The 18,319-nt window shown below is 31.5% G+C and overlaps 1 protein-coding gene across 3 annotated transcripts in view; it reads left to right on the forward strand.

The window, feature by feature from the left end:
* LOC111043351 (plasma membrane calcium-transporting ATPase 2) overlaps positions 1–8,561 on the forward strand; it is a 406,771-nt gene extending 398,210 nt beyond the window's left edge. Inside the window, exon 26 of one of the 3 annotated variants that reach the window (XR_005573144.1) lies at positions 322–453. Coding sequence is in view for 2 of the 3 variants with exons in the window: in XM_039442420.1 (XP_039298354.1) it covers positions 322–531 (210 nt within the window). In the remaining variant the exon portion in view is untranslated. Of the gene's footprint in view, positions 1–321 lie in introns of all 3 variants that reach the window. The other 2 variants (XM_039442420.1, XM_039442422.1) reach the window with 2 other exon arrangements.
* Positions 8,562–18,319: the final 9,758 nt, after the last annotated feature.

The following is an 18,319-nucleotide window of genomic DNA, read 5'->3' on the forward strand; positions in this document are numbered from 1 at the left end:
TAGGTTTCAATGCTTAGGCCATTATCATCATCAACAGTTGTAGGTTGAGCTAAAACGTTTGGTTCAGTTGAAACCGATTCGAGAAGAATGGATAACATGTTGTGATTGTATGTCATTATGGATAATTCTACATCTCTGACAACAGTTGACTGCGTTTATTTCAATGTCATACTACAGTCAATTAGATAAATGTTTAATTGTTTTTGACGGCATGAGGTTTCTATAGAGCATGAGTGTTGTTAACTCGTGACGCTTGTGTGTGTGGACTGAGATGAAGTGTATCTAATGATTGGCACTTTACTTGTGCCTTGTTGATTGCAGATCCGAGTAGTTAATGCTTTTCGGCAAGGTCTGGACGCGCGCTACAGCGAGTCTCTGGCTGAAGCGCTCCGCAAGCAGACATCGCTGAGCAAGCGACTATCGCAGGCCTCTTCCATAGAGTACGCCGACAACGTGCAGGATGAACTGATGATTCCAGAGATCGATGTCGAACGGCTATCTTCGCACAGTCACACCGAGACGGCTGTCTAGTCCCTTGTTACTGTGTCCCAGCCCTGCATCCAGCCTACTGCTCTGCTCTCACTCTGGCCCTGGACCCTGTTGTTTGTTGTTGTTGGGTCAGTGTTGTGCCGCGACAGTGTTGGTGTATCCCGCATATACTCAGTGTCGTTTCGGCAGGCTTCGTTTTGTCTGCATGTAATTATTGTAAGATAAATAGTATTTATTGTAATGAGACACAACGAGGGACGAACCTAACGCTTGTGTGGTGTTGAACTTGTTGATTCCCCTCGTTCCAAAGTGCCAGGCGATATAGTTTTGTTATCGGTGTTATGGTTGTTACGAAGGGTCTCTTCTATATCTGACTATGAAAACGTAACGAACAAACTGTCTAATGTTGTTCATTTCGTTGGACTGGGTTGTTATGCTAGTTTAGAGGCTGCTTCTTCATCTAGATATCGTGGCATTGAAATCCCCCATGCATCTATTTTTTCACTCCCATGCAATAATGTACATCTATAACAATTGACCCTCAATTGTCAACGAATTTTACTCTTTTCTTTCCCTCATACACAAACCTCTACCACATTCAGTAAGTAAGCTCGTTAAAGTTTATACAGAATCGATAGCAATAACTCTGTAATATTTATATGTGGAATCTGTAATATTCTAAAGAAGTGGGATTCATCGATATGATTCTCACTTCCATGTAAAAATTCAAATTCAGCTAATCCTACCTGTTGATATTAATAGCCTTCCATGAGGATAGGTAGCCTACTCTACTGACCTATCCACTGAATAGGATCCACCTTGGGGTGACAAATTTCTATTTATATTCAAAACTAAATTGATACGAAGTTTTGAATAACTCACTTCCATCATCATTGTCATGATAGAGTCTATCCATAATAGAATCTTATACCCCTCGATCTTATTAGTGTCCCTTCTATTAATAACTTACGGTATTGTAGAGTTTTGAATTGACTCGTATAAAGATAATGTTAATAGCTACTTACTAAATCGATTACTTTCTTCCCTGTATAGGACCTGCATAATTTATATGAATTTCAATTTTGTTACATTTAATGTTTAAACTTGATAAACTTACCCTTTACCCAGGGTAAGAACGAGTCAGTGTTTGTTCCAACTAGCTTTAAGCCGTTCACTATCTAATATTATGCTACCTGTCTTTCTATTACCTGGACCATAATCGAATATTGTCAGAGGATATTTTCGCGGATTCCGTGTATTTAGCTTAACTTGGGTTCTATACACTATGATTATAATTATTCCTGATACTTGCATCCAATTTCTTATTTGAAATCTTACAATGCCAACTATTACACAGTGCATGTGTGCTTTGTATGGATATTTGTAAATTCTCATATTGGTCTTGGAATCGTCCTCTAAGAGATATGATTCGCTATCTGAACCAATTTGATAATTTAATCGTGTTTAAATTTGTTGTTTATATAGGTGTTTGTGGAAAATTCCCTGTATGAAAATTCTATTTTAGAGATGTAAAACTAATGTATATTTTCTTTGACAACCGAGCGCAAAACTCTTGTCCGGTACACGAATACACAATGTATTGTACGGTACTTAAATTGTGTTATTAAATCAATTTACTCAGCATTATGTGCCTTACGTCCAAGCTTTGTTTTCTTGTTGAAGCTGTATTATTTAATCACACTTTGTTTAACACAACATGCCCACCTGATTAGGATTTGCTACCAATTCTCGTAATCACTAGTTATAATGCAATGACAGACAATTTAGAATAACAATAATGATGTTTCATTCTAGGGTAACGAATTATGAAGTTATTCACATAATGTGATTAAATTAATATATTGTTATGTAATTTAATTAAGTATATTCTGCTTATTGATCTAAATTTGAAATGTGTGATGAGAGATTTTAATCTGAATGTTCAAGTGTCTAAAAACATTGACTTCAAGTACGTTAATAGTATTATTAAATTTGATGCGAAATGTCATTAGAATGGTGGTACAAATAATGTCTAAATATGAACAATTGAACGTTAATTAGTTACGAACCGAATCAGTTACTTTTAAATAATTCGTGTGAGCATTTCAAATTTCAATTTAGTTCTCCAGTTTAAACAGAGATTTCTTATAATAATAATATTTCGAAGATGAATCAATGAAATTGTGAACTTTGATATTATTCAGAATGTTGTAGTGAACTCACATAGGTTTCATAAGAATAATCAATAATAATTTATTGGCCACAATAGAATAATGTTAATAACAATTCGTTATCAATTTTTCCCTTGTAGATTGAATTCCCCTTTTAACCAGTTTCGTCTTATTTTCAACAAAAAATTGTGGAATCTGATGAGAATAATATCGATGTTCATAATTCTTCATCAATATTGTTGCTATTATTTCTAGATTGCAATTTGTATGTTCACATACAGTGACTGAATGTATAATGTGGTGCATTAGTATGTGTGTGTGACCGTATGTGTGCTTGGAAATGCCAGCCTGGATGAAATTATTCTGGAAAACTCTCCTTAAATAAATAGCATTGTTCATTGACCAGGGTATCCTACGTTTTTGTACATTGTATGTATATAATTCCTTTGTATTCGTTTGTTGATATATTTGTAAGGAAGCTCCAAGCAAGTATATAATTCTGTTAAGGCTTCTGGAATACGTATGGAAGTCCATATTGTCTCCAAACTTAATTTGTATTAATCTCTTTGCTACCTCAGCCAAAAAGTGATGATGTTTAGATCCATTCAGGAGGAGCTTCCAGGAAACAATTGAGTGCGATTCCTAATAATTGGCCTTACTTCTTCCTATCGTTATTATTTCAAAAGAATTATATTATACATAATCTTATGAGTGTTGTGTAGTGAGCATCAACACGAATGTTTGTTAGAAATTGGGTGGTATATCCCCCCACTAAGATATACTGTGCCACTTGTTTGAAAGTGATAACGCAATAATATTAATAATAAATTATTAATCATACTTGATGAAAGTTGGTACCAATTTACAAACTAAGAGGTTGGTGCGTATGTGAGTATGTGTGAGTGTATGTATATGCAAGAATTGACTCTCCAGTCGAAGTTTAAGTCTAAGTAACGATAATTACAATGGACATAGAGTGTTTAATAAATTCAACTACTCGCAAGTAACAATTAGTATAATTTTTTGATGGTATGTTGTTGAAACTTATAAAGATAGCATCGTATTAATAAATTTCAAATTCACACATCATCTTATTTTTAATTATTCTCATTGAAAAAGTGTTACATTGCCTCATACGCATCGTTTTCTAATAATTTTATTTTGAAACTCATCTAGATTAGATCATGAAAACAATCATTTTCAATAATAGTTATTCTCACCATCGAAAGTGGAGAACCTTATTTATGTATCTAGAATTTGGGATTTTCCTAAACTCTGGATCGTATTTTGTACAGTCCTATATTATATATAGTGCGCCCGTCATATTTATAGATATATTCAAGTTCAATATATTGTACAAAGCAATAGATTGTTCAGGAATTTGAAAATGTTATTTTTTCAAACATTATCAATAATTTATAGAACCAATATCCTTGATGTCAGCAGTAAATGTTTTCTATGATGCTATTCTGTTAATAGAAAAAGTAAAACTGCGTCAAAAATTTGAAAGGAATTATTAGATAAATCCAGAATATTTTTGAGATATTGCTGATATTTTAAAATTATTTTTTCAGTTTCTCAATTCTCTTGCAACACCAAACTCTTAAATAATTAAGATTTAAATTGTTGGGTCTCACAATTTTAGAACTCCTCAGTTGATTGAAACCTAGAAAAGTATGATTTTCACAAATATGATAACATAAGAATCAAAAACCAACGAATTTCTAAATCTTAATTCAAAATATATTTTGCTAATGATGTCCATGAAAATGTTTGAACTTCATTCAACAAGACTTTGATTGTCTAAGATGTTTTCCTGCTACTGTACAAAGCTACAAACATTCATCTTTCTCAGACTTAGTTATTTGGCTCGAAACAAATTCATTGGATGTCCAATAAATCTTTATACATTTCTTAGCTGTTCTTTACTGTCAGCAGTCAGTGTTCTGAGGAATGTTGGATTTCCTAATTTAGCAAGATCTAAGTTTAGATTTTCTTCATATCAAGAGCAAAACAAATTTTAAAACGTTTCGTACCGTTGGAACAATTGTATAAATATTTATTTATATATCAAATTACCATAGCTAGCTTTCCATTGTCTATATATTTGTTGAGTATCAGTTATTACTCATTATTATTACATATTATAAATCTATTTAGAAATATTGAAATTTGAGTGACGAGTCACTAATTTTTATGGATAATACATTGCATTTACCTGAATTTGTGCAGACTACATTGAGAAAATAGAATATTTCTATAAAAGTCTAATTAGATAAATCTCAACTATTGGAAATCAATTGGGAGAGAAGAATGACATTTATAGGTTTTTCTGATTCTCATTCCCGTGCAAACTGCAGTATAATTATTTTGTGAACTCGAACAGAAGTGTGCATAGTGCAAAGTGCATAGAGTGTTTGTGTGTAAGGTGCACGCTTGATTGTGAACCAGGGCTTTTACAGTAAAGATTGCCAGAAATGTATGATTGATAATAATCACTTTGCTTGTTACAAGATAATGGCCGAGAACTCACTTTTTTATTCAAAACGATTCAGAAACCAAAAGAAGTTCAAAAACTAGTTTTTTGTACGTGCAAGAATATTTATGTAACTATTTTAACAGAGAATACGTGTATTATATAAAATTGTTCGTGTAAGTAAAAGAAAACGCTTAACAATTTGCAGAATAAGTATCTTTGAATAAAAAAGCTTTTAATGTTAGGGACTATAACTGATAACGGTATCTAATCATAATTTTTTTGGTAAAAATAAATCCCACAGATCACATTAATCTCACTATAAATGATCATTATGAAAGTACTGTCGCTTTATCTTAAGATGATCATCCTTAAAAATATTGTATTGTTCAGTATTTTCGATCGGATCGTTTGATAAAAGTAGATTGATACATTAATATCATGTCATTTTCATATTTATATTCCGTTTTGCAAGTTTTATGGTTTCCAAAAAAAGTTCCAAATCTTGAATTTCTTCAGTTTTCATTGTTTCAATTGTAACAATCATATGATGATGTGTCAAGTGCAGTGGCGTAGTACAATTTCGCTTGTCTCTGAACAAATATCGAATATCAACTGTTATTATTTGAGATAATAATTTTTTTAGTTCCAATATTTAACTTACAGTAGATTATATTGAACAAAGATTCACACATAAGGATTCTAGACTCTAGAGAGATGAAAAATAATTTTTCCGGCTTTACCAATTGTTAGATAAGATTAATTTATGCTCAAATGTAAATATTAGTCCCCTTTTTCATACCTGAAAATATAATATCATTTGAAATCACCCAGTAAAAGACCGAGAGACTTTAACGGTATATCGGATGCAATGGAATGAAAATATTATTTATTTTCACTCTCTATAATGGAATGATTTAGAACGCCACCGCACTACGCCACTGAAGGGTATCATCATCATTGTGAAGTGATAGCTTTCCATTATCAATCCTCATCATTCCATCATCATTACTCATATAATTCACAATACAAATACAGCTGCTGATCTTGCATTTTCCTACCGTTTCAATAACTACCATATTGATAAAAGGTCAATTCTATCATTTGAAATGTATTGAGTGATAGTACCTTACATATTACATAAAATCCATCAATCGAGAAAAATGTCGATAATCTTCTGTTTAGAAAGTTTCAATCAAGCTATTTATATTCTGTTGACTGTTTCATGTCAATTCATCTGATCTATCCACATCACAACATCCATCATTTATATAATAAGAAAATTATCATGAAAATGATATTTTTGAATAAATAATTCACTGTATTCTAAAGCGATAATTAAAAACATCAATGGTTGGGATTAATCTCTTAACACAGCTTTGACTGTGCAATTAATTTATCACAAGCGCTGTGGATTGAATGCGATTAATTTTACCTAGAAATAAAATATTCACTACTTGTGCCATTCTTATTGTAAGTACAATACTCTGGATTTAAACCATCACATATCCAGTTGAGCACTTACTTAATCATCATTAGTTATCTTCTATAAATGATAAGCATAGTTTTAGAAAGGAGTAGATTTAATGCATTAAGATCGGTTAAGTAAAGAGAATAATAGTTCATTTCATTAATTTATTATTTATTTTTTGGATAATGTGAATTTCTCAAGTAAAGAATGAATATGATATTTGGAAACAATATATGGAGGAATTACCAACTCTCAACGTAACTCATGAAGTTGTACTCAACAATACACAATGCCCGTGGCATTGAAAATAGTTTATATAAATGTGGGAGTCACATAAGAATGAAAACTATTACAAGAACAGGAATATTTGTAGGTAAGGCTATCAGAGCATCTAAAAACGGTTAATTGTTTGTGTTATTCTTAAAATGCAATATTTGTTCATTAGCTTGTTATCAATACTTTTATTGGATTTGAATTATCTTTAAAACTGGTTTATATGTATTACCAAAATTCAATTAAATTAGTGCTTGAAAATCACATTTTTTATTTAAATATTTTTCAGTTAGAAATCAGCCATAAAAATTTGAAAGGATATGTTTGTGATTACCAGAGAAAAATGTCTTTCTAAATATTCTATTGCTTGGAAAATTCTTTACAATAATTATAAGAAATGAAATATAAGAGACTAGGAAAGTAAGATTTTTTGATGAGAAATGTACTTAAGTACTGTATTTGTATTGTTTAGAGATTGGCACTCACACGAGTGCTTTTACTATTTAGTCGAATAATTTAAATCAATATTCAATAATAAAAAAGAGTGTGTTCATTAACATTGTTTTGTTTTACAGTTCCAAAAATATGCAATAATGATTCTCGAGCAAAATCTTTAATGTAATAAAACGTCTATTAGTATTCTCAATGCAGTCTGATGGTTGAGTGATCTTATAGTTTTAAGAGCGATAGTTAGAGCTAATAAATATCTAGTCAAGTGGTTCTCAATACAAAGACAACCAAAGCTGAGTACAGTACTGTAGCTAACACTTCCCAATAAGTATTAATAGTTCAATAGTTGAAACTATTTAAAGGAGTAATAACATTTTAGTAATTTATTCAAGGATCAAATGTGATTGGAGGAATAATCGCACCTCCATCTTCAAGACAAAATTCTTATGAAATAGTATACCATTCATTATGGGATGAATAAATGACATAATTTGTTCCAATCTATTAGAATATTGTACATCAACTTCGTTTATTCAACCAATATTGAATATTTTTCATTGCAATATAATAAACTAAGCAACACAGTTTTTTTGGAATGAAATGGGAAGTGTGGTAATAAATCATCTTCCAGTAGTTTTGAGAACCACTGAACTCGAGCTATGTTCATTTAATAAAAAATACAGTATTTTTTAAGGACAAAAACATGGAAAATAGTAACTACTCTTGAATAGGTCATATTTTCCTATTATGAAACTCTATTATTTAGAATGATATTTGTTTTTAACTTCCATTCAAAGAGAAATTTGAATTTATTTATAAATGGAACAGAGCTGTAGCAAGTTTGTATTGACTTTGTTATGAACAGGCTAGTAAATCGTTTTTTGAATTAAAATTGAAAAGTTTAGGAAATCACTATATAATTATGCAGTAGATGTAACTTCTCTTTAGAATAACCAACTGGGTCCGTGACTGCTGATTATACTTTGCACTTACTAAGTTATGATCTATAAACTTAAAATTTTGTTAGCTCTAAAAAGTGAACAGAGTGCTCGGACATGTTATTAGTATTGTTATGAAAATTATGAATGCTAGTCTAAGAAAACTGTTGATGCTCGATCCAAATATTGTACATTGTTTATTTGATATACTAAGTCTTATGTTATGAATTAGTAATAGATGAATTAAGCTATACATTATATGCCGTTTGTTTCCAATAAACTATTTCATTTTCTTTTGGATAATTTATTTTAGTGATATATGATTCTCATCCAAGTAGATTTCTCTCAAAACTGACACAATTTTTCTTTGCAAAATAGAATGAATTTTGTACCCTTTGGATTGATTCTCTACTGCCTCTATAATAGAAATCCATTTACAAAAATATTATAGCCTACTGTAAATAATAGGTACCAAATATTATACTGCAGCTGATGACTGTTAGGTTACCTATCCACTACAACTACAATAATCAAAGCTTAAACAGTTTTCAAATTGATATTTGATTGGACTGGACCCACTATATAGCCTAGACAATCATCAGTGAATTCCAATTAATTTTAATATAACTTAGTGTCTTCAGAATTCAATTTCAACTTTCTCTATTTTGTAGTGTAGGTGATGTTAAGGTTACATAACTACTCATAAAATAACTTTAAATTTTTGCAACCATTTATTTATTAGAAAATTGAGAATCCAGTTTCGAATTGATAAGCTGCCCCTGGCCTCTCCACAAGGAAATACTGCAATGAAGTGCATCTAAAGGTGCGTACAGATATACGCGCCGCGAACATGAGCAATTCACTTTTAATCAGCCATGCTCATGTTCGCGGCGCGTAAATCTGTACGCACCTTAACGGGTGATTCTCATAGAACAAAATCTCATCAACTTATGTAATTGTGTGAAATATCAATGTGAGGACAATGTAGTTGGTAATGATGGTTGTAGCTGAAAATTAGGTGTTTTCACAATACAAGGAGCATTGTTGTCAGGTGTACCTTCAAATCTATATGGGATAGAGCGCTCTACTTGATCTTAGATTGTAGAGCACAAATATCTGGCGTGGTACACTCACACAACTTTCCTTGCTCATTGAACTGTAAGCCCCATTCTTAAACGAGAATAATTCAGGAGAATAACATAATGACGATTGGCGGTAACATATTTGAAAATACGATCAGACTTCTGTATTCATGTGTATATATAATTGTTTTCAGAGTACTTTTTCCTTTGTGTAAATTGTGAAATTCGATTATTTTTTTAAAAGTCGTCGAAACAGCTGTTCTACAGATGAAATATCTCGTCTATGTGTTCTTTCTATGAACTGCTACCTACCTATTGAATTTTGAAAACAGTCCGTTAAGGCACTCAGTATGAATTTCCGTAAAGTGTGACTCCAGTGTTGGGCTGATCTGGATACGCGTAGACATCTATTAGCATGGCCTCATGCTTGTAGTCGACTGATGCATACCAAGCTCGATACAGGTGACATCTGTTAACATTGCCTCATGCTTGTAGTAGACGGGGTGCATGTCAAGCTCACTCAAAGTCACGTAAATTGTGTATCATACATACAGTGTACATTTCAGGCTTGAAATGACAATGTAACTTGTCTTTTGGAAAAGAGATAGACGCTGCATACAGGATTAACTTAGGTGAGGATTAACTTAGGTAGGGTTTGGTTTTTTGATATTTTCAGCTTTCAAGGTTTAGAGTTCAGCATACAGGATTAATTTAGGTGAGGATTTTTTGTTTTGAATCAGTTTCTTTCATGATACAGTGACTGTTATTTGAGTTTAAAGTTGCAAACTTGGACATGGATGGCAATCACCTCCAGGTAATGTAGTAGTGTAGTAGTTTATACTTAAAAACAAGATGTGACAATTTATGATTCATCATAAGCTCCATGGGTATGTGACCAGTTGATTCATGAAAATTGTTGTTGATGACAAATTCAACCTTATCAATATACTTGTACCAAATATTATGCTTATTTATTGGAACGTAGGTTCTCAATATGCGATTTACCTCTTTCACTAATGGTCTTTCACTAAGATTTGCCTGGGGATGATAGACTGAAATGTAGTAATATTTTATACCTAATCTTTCCATAGATTCTTTCCACAATCTGCTTTGAAAACAAGTACCATTATCACTGATTATATATTCAAATTTGCCAAATTCATTTACATATTTTTTAACAACTTTTACTAAATTATGAGCGTTAGCCTTAACTATAGGATACAACTTTGTAAACTTAGTAAAGCCATCATGAATAATGCACATCCATTTGTATTTGCCACCTGGTAGTTCTCCATAAACATCAATGAACACTTTGTGATGTTTTTTTCTCAGAAATTATGGTATATGCATTTCTAATAACTTCTCATTTGATGTCTTTACAAGTTGACAATACTTACAGTATCTTATAGTTTTTGTAACGGGTCTGTAACAATATTTTATGTAAAAAGTCTCTTCAATAAACTTGCATGTTTTTGATATACCTACATGACCTAATCTTTCATGGAACTCAACTATCAATTCTTCATACAGTGCTGAGGGCACACAACTTTCCAAAAACTATTTTTTCCAGATTTTCTAATGAATAAAAGATCATCATTTACTTTAAAAAATTTGTTGATATTCAAATTACCTGTCTCTAAGTTATCTCTTACATTTTTTAACCAAACATCTTCTTTTTGAATTTCTTTGATTTTCTTAACTATTTCAATTAACTTGTTGTCACTCTTGATGATATTTAGTACTCTGAATTCATTTGAATTTCGATTTTCTAAATTACCTTCATAATCAGTTCTAGAAATGTTATCTGGCACAATGTATCCTTTCCTGCTACAAATTCCCACTCAATGTTAAAGTTCTGTAATGCAAGAATCCATCTTCCCAAACGACCATGTCCTATCTTAAATTTTTTTAAGAAAGTCAAAGCTTTATGATCTCTGTACGGACAACTATTTTTTGATTACCAAAATAATTTTGAAGTTTCATTAAGCCAAATAATACAGCTAAACATTCTTTCTCACATATTGTGTAATTCAATTCAGATTTTGTTAAGCTTCTGCTAGCATATGCAATGACACAGTGTTCCTTGTCTTCACTTTCCTGAAATAACTCGGCTGCAATTCCTAAATCACTAGCATCAGTGGCCAAAATGAAACTTTTCTTATAATCAGGATGTTTCAAAATCACACAGTCGATGAATCTATTTTTGATTTCTTGAAAGGTATCATTATCTTTTTCAGTCCAAATGAACTTATTTTTCTTGCATAGAAGATGCTTAAAACGATTTGTCAGGTATGAATAATTTTTCTGAAACTTTCTGTAAAAATTACAGAGACCAATTAATGACTGCAATTGTTTCAAATTTTGTGGAATGGGAAATTTCTGAATAGCATCTTGCTTAGCGTCATCTGCTTCAATGCCATTTTTTCTTATAATAAAACCCAAATAATTTATCTTGTCTGCAATAAATTTTGATTTATTTAGTTTCAATTTCAAGTTACTTTCTCTTAACTTATTGAATAATAATTCAATTCTACTGATATGTTGTTGAAGAGATATACTAGAAATGGCAAGATCGTCAATATAAGCAATAGTAAACTCACAAACCTCTTCACCTAGCATTTTGTACAAGCATTTGATAAATTCAGATCCACTAATATTCAAACCAAATGGTAGATGTGTATATTGATAAGTCTGACCAAAAACATTGAAAGCTTCATATTTTTTACTATCTTCAGTTAATTTTACCTGATTGAAACCTTGAGTGAGATCAAAACTGCTAATGTAGTTGCACTTATTGAATCGAATGAGTAAGTTATCTATTGGTTCAGTTCCTGTAAAATCTTTTATTATGCACTTATTTATCTCTCTTCCATCTAAACATAATCGAATTTCATTATTTGGCTTTTTTACCACTACCATAGGGCTTGTGTATTCAGAGCTACCTGCTTCAATGATTTTCTGATCTAACATTTTCTTTAATTCTTTCTTAACTTGATCTCTATACTGATATGGGATCGGATAACTCTTCTTATCTAATTTCACATTATCTTTCATTTTAAGTTGACATAATCTTTTGCAGATCCAGGACTATCAGAGAAAATATCTTTATTAGTTTCAAATAATTCAATTAATTGGCTTACCAATTCAGGAGATTCACCACTTAGTTGTAATCTTAAATTATCAATCTGCTGATTCCATAAAGTATCAAACGTTTCTTGGTTTCTTTCTATGTTGACATGAAAAATCCTATTGTACTTCAAGGTACGGTATCATTTTTCATAAATGGAAAACAACAATCTTTCAATGATATCATATTTTGATTAAAATCAATAACTGCTCCAGCATCTTTTAAGAGATCACAACCCACCAAAATATCTACATTTAAATCTTGAACTATAAGAAAAACTATTGGCAATTCTAACTTATCAAATAATACTTTTAACATAATCTGTTTATTTACCTTCTTATGTCGCATACCAGTAGCTACAACTATACTTACATTAGGAGCTGGTACTAAGTTTAATTTGAGATTGTTTTTCTTCATTTCATCAACAAGTTTCTCATTAATTACATTTAATATGATTTGATATAATCATATAGTCAATAATTATAGTCAATAATGATTTGATATTTCTTATTGAAAATCTGTACTTCTATTTCTGCTAAATCATATCCAGAAGGTGGAGTGTTCTCTTGTTCCTCCAACAGTTCATTAAAAATACAACCTACCATGTATGGTTCTTCTTGACAAACAGTTTCAGATTTATTCATAGATTCATTTACCTGAATTTCTGGAGCATGTACTATGTTAACACTTGATTCTCTAATATGACTTTCTTGATAACTAGGTATTACTTCATTACTTACATTTTTACAACTGTTTTCTTGCATGTGATCTTGACTGATCAATTCTGGCTTTCTAATTTGTTTGAAGTTGCAGATTCAAAATTTATTTTATTTATGTCTACTGCTATATCAAAATTTGAACTTTCCTTAATTGGGAGAACAGGGCTGTCATTTCGTCTAAAGGAACATTCTGTGTTGGACGATTATTCGCATTCATCTTATTGGAAGTTTGAGCAGGCATATAACCTGGCGGTGGGAGGTTGAAATCTAACTGGTAGTTGTTAGTTGGTCAATTTGAATTAAATTGATTTGAATTCACAAGTTGATGATTTCTATTATCTCTGAAATTATTCTGAAAATTTTGATCTCTATGATCATTATTTTTTGGTCCATTTTGGTACCTTCGATTTTGGAAATAATTCCTACTTCCTTGATACCGCTTGTTATTATCATGAAACATTACACCATTTGAATTCTGAAATCTATTTCTATCATCCCTAGGTTCAATCTGATGAAAACTTATTGTTTTGTTTTGACTTCCAGTTTGAGCATTGTTATGATCACGGGACATTTGTCTGTTTACTTTGTAAGTGTCAGTATTGTCAAACTCATTCAACAAACAAATGAACTTCACTAGTCTTAATATTACAAATGATTGCAGCTGTAGATATGGTTTCATCATAATGACCTTTCAAAATTTTAAAAATAGTATCTTTATCTAAGGCTGGAATTAGGTTCCTAGCAATATTGAAAAGTTTGGCTTATATTTTCCAAATCTCAAATCATTTCTAGCAGATGACTGAATATCGTCTGACCACATTCCAGCAATGAATTTCTCTTTAAATTATTCTTCATAGTTGTTTACATCGAAACAGATAAAAATCCACCAATCATGATGAGCGAAATTTGAATTGAAATTGTTTTCCAAAATACCTTTAATTTTGATCCAGTTTGTGATTTCATTTCTTTCAAGATATTCAGTCAAGTTTACTGAGAAATGCATTGGATTCTTTTTGTCAATTTGCATTTGAAACTCAAACCTATCAAAATTACTATTGTTACCATTATGATTACAAATTGGTTTTGTGGACATGTTTATTTTGTTCATGTTTTTCCTAACCTCGGTTATAGCAGCTGTATTTTCCTGACAGTCTATTTTCAAAGAGGACAATACCTTGATTTCCCTGTCTACTTTTTCGTTTAAATCCACAACCTCTTTTCCAACATGCTTAATACTTTCATTATTTTTTACATTAATAGCATCTTGTGTCATATTTTGTTGCTCAATTATGATCTTATTTTTATTTACACTTTGAACAACTTCATCGACCCTATCAGAAACTTGAATGATTTTGTTTTGCATTGATTTTTCTACATCTAACATCTTGCTACTGCATAAAAAATATTTACTCATTAGAACCTGAACTCTCTCGAACCGATTCCCCACTCAGCAGCATCTCTCATTCACAATCTATCAATATATTCTATCCTACTAATAATTTTTTTTTATAACCAGAGATATATTTTGTAGTTTGGGTCCCACCAGGGGTACCATTTGACATGCTACCAATTTATCCTAATAGGTTGGATAGCATTCACCTATCACCTAAGGAAAGTCATCGGTTCCTAATAAGCTAATATCTTAATATATCATGAATGGATCTAATGCTTATGAATAAGAAATCCAGTTCGGAGCAAATTAAATTATAATTTATTAAAAAATGATTCAAAAATTTCAGTTCACAACAGAACAAATAATCATACATGGATCAAACATAGATTGAACATGATTGAGGTTACTAATATGTTTGTTCTGTTCATTGAAACAGATTCCAACAGCTTTCACAAAAACTCAGAAATTATTACTTCAAAAACAAAATAAAAATATACCTATAACTCATAGATTAAGAATACTTATCTATCGTTTACAGGTTTCAAGACAGGCTTATGGCTTTCAACATTAAATGAGAAATTCAGCACAACATGAAAAGAAAAATTGAAATCTACATTTCATGTATGTTCAATAACATCAATAAACTTTACAGAAACATTTAGATCACAAATAACACATCTTAAATTTCAATTATTTAGGAAAATTTCAACAGAAGCCAACACTCCTAACATAAGCCAGCCATTAAAAAGTTTTAGAGAGAGACCAGAAGCCTTTCCAGTGAAGCCGAGAGATGTCATTAATTGCCAATCAGCAAAGAACACAAGTCTACAAACATTATATCTATTGTTTTCAATAAAACTTTATTTTTAAATTTATTTAAAATTTGATTAACCTTTATGTTGTTTAGAATTATATGTTTATTCAGAAATAGAACTTTGTTACAGTGATTCAGTGGAATGTTCAACACTAGTATATATGATAAATTCCCTGTGAAAAGTTTAGTCCATATATCGATTACACCAATATTTGCTATCAGTTTTATTAATATTTTGAATATCGAATTGAAGATTCAATTTTAATTGAGAAAAAATGTAAAATTATAAAGCTGAATCAAAAATAATTTTAATACTCTATACTTTGAAATATTATTTGGAAATGTGTAACAAATGCTATTGTTTGATTTTTATAATAATTTTCAATTAAGATGACATGCAATGTTTTTGTAGAAAAAATTGTTCCTGTTCTCAAATTTAAAATTTTGAATTTCATTAATTACAATGTAATGTAAGTTTTTTTTATTTTCAAACAGTAAAATTTTTTATGTCAAGAGGGGGGTATTTGTAATATTATATTTTTTCTCAATAAAAATTGAATCTTCAATTCGATATTCAAAATATTAATAGAACTTGATAGTAAATATTGGTGTAATGGATATGCAGACTAGTGTTGAATAACCTACAGTAATAATAAGGTTGTATTTCTGAGGTAACAATTAATAATTCTAAACAACATAAAGGGTAAATAAATTCAAAACAGTTTTAAAATAAAGTTTTATTGAGAATAATAAATATAAATTGTAAACTTGTATTCCTTATTAGTGAGGTTGACAGTTGATGATGTGTTTAGGCGTTCACCCAAAAGCTTCAGGCATTTCTCTCAAGATAAGATGGCTGCTGGCTAGGGTAGAATTGTTTGAGTCCTCTTGAAATTTTTCTACATAAGTGAAGTTTAAAATGTTTTAATTGAGATCTGAATAATTTTATTATGTTATAAATTTGTGTTGAATGTTTTGTGTAATTTTGGAAGCCTGTAGCTAAATAAATGAGTTCAATATGAAGAGATAAGTATTTTAGCTTGTAAGAATTTTCTGTTTAAGTATCAAATGGTTTTGTTAAGTAATTTTTGAGTTGTAAATTGCCGAGGTTTTATGAAAATTATAATTTGATTTGCTCTGAACTGGATTTCTTATTCATAGACATTAAATCCATTCATGATTTATCAAGATGTTAGTATAATTTGAACCAATGACTTTCCTTGGGTGATAGGTGAAAAACTATCAAACCTATAGGATGAAATTGGTAGCACGCCAAAGATATATCGAAATAACAGTAAGAATATTCATTTGTTCAAATAGGGGGTTGCAGTGCTCTATGTAATTGGCTCTGCATACAATTTTCCAAACCTAACCTAACCTAACCAAAACCAAATCTAACCTAACCTAACCTTCCTCTTTTGTATTTTTAGTACTCTTTCTAGATTTTCCTGTGCTGAGGAACACCAGCATATCATCATGTCCTGACGAGTTGTTAAATTTGATTCCTTTGAGAATATGACCAAGTTCCACATCAGTGATGGCATTGAATTGGTTAAAAGCTTGAGCATTTCAAGAGTAACAACAATATAAGTTTATTAGAGATGAAAGAAAAAAAAATACAGGTAATGATAAGAAATCATCATTTCAAATTTAATGAATTATTAGAATTTTCAGTGCAATATCCAGGTATACATCACATGAGAGTTGTAGTAGTGGTTGACCTTGAGACGCCCTTCAGCTGACCTTGAGACACCCTTCAGCTGACCTTGAGACGACCTTCAGGCCGAGTGTTGATAAGGGCATGTTTCATAACAACAGCTACCCATCAAGTCGTAAAGACAGAATGTTGTCTTCTTTGACTCCACCCTTACATTGCTGACATTAGCAGAGTTCTGCATGTAATTCAGAGGTGACATGTGAAGGGGAAGACTCTTCAAACAATTTTCTCTATTACTGATTCTGATCACACTCTCTTCTAATTTCTCCTTATTTTCTCCTTCTTCCATCTGCATTTCCTCCTCACATACTTCTTTCTTCTATGTCATTCACATCTCCTACTCTTCTACATTCTCCAACTCCTTCCATTCCATCCACTTCCACATTAGAAAGAGAACTACTGTTGCAATCTCTTGCTAAATCCATGTGTCTGACTTCCACCTCCATGTTGTCTACCACTTTGCCGTTCACACTTAGTAGTAGTCCATACTTTGGTCTGCCAAGCCGTTTTCAAGCACGCTCGAGACGTGTGCACTCCATCATTGCACTGGCCGATGTTTGCGCGCCGCTCGCCATGCTTCACGAGGCGCACCAATTCGGCACATTCAGCGTACAGTTGACATACAAGCCATGCCACACGCTCTCGACAGGCGGCCTCCATGCGCTCATCACAAGCCATCTCTGTCAGTATGTCCACTGCCGAGTATCTTTCATATATAGTCTTTCATTATCTTTCAGAAATAAGTTGCTGCTTATTAGCTTCTTCTAGCTTTGAGGAAGACGATTACTTTGAGTTCTCAGCAGAAGAACCTCCCAATTGAGTCATACAACTTTTATCGGCGATCGCTGGCATAGTTTGGCGACTTTTATCACCACTTGATACAATTATACAAGTTTTCCCCACATCTGAAGTGATTGGTATAGTTTGGCAACTGCGTTTGGTTATGCAACCTATCTGAACACTTGCTGCAGCTACCAGTAAACTTTGAAAACTTTTATCACCACTTAATACAATTATTATACTTGATACAAGTTTTCTCTGCTTATTTTAAAATAATATTGGAAACTGTTTTCACCACTTATTACACTTATTCAACTCTCCTCTGCTTTTTTCGAGGTCGCCTCCCAATTTTTTCCACTACCTGAAACAGATACCATAAGATAAGGTGAATAGCAACAAAACTGGGGAAAAACTTTCAT

The sequence above is a fragment of the Nilaparvata lugens genome, chromosome X (genome assembly GCF_014356525.2).
Source record: "Nilaparvata lugens isolate BPH chromosome X, ASM1435652v1, whole genome shotgun sequence".
Classification (NCBI taxonomy): domain Eukaryota; kingdom Metazoa; phylum Arthropoda; class Insecta; order Hemiptera; family Delphacidae; genus Nilaparvata; species Nilaparvata lugens.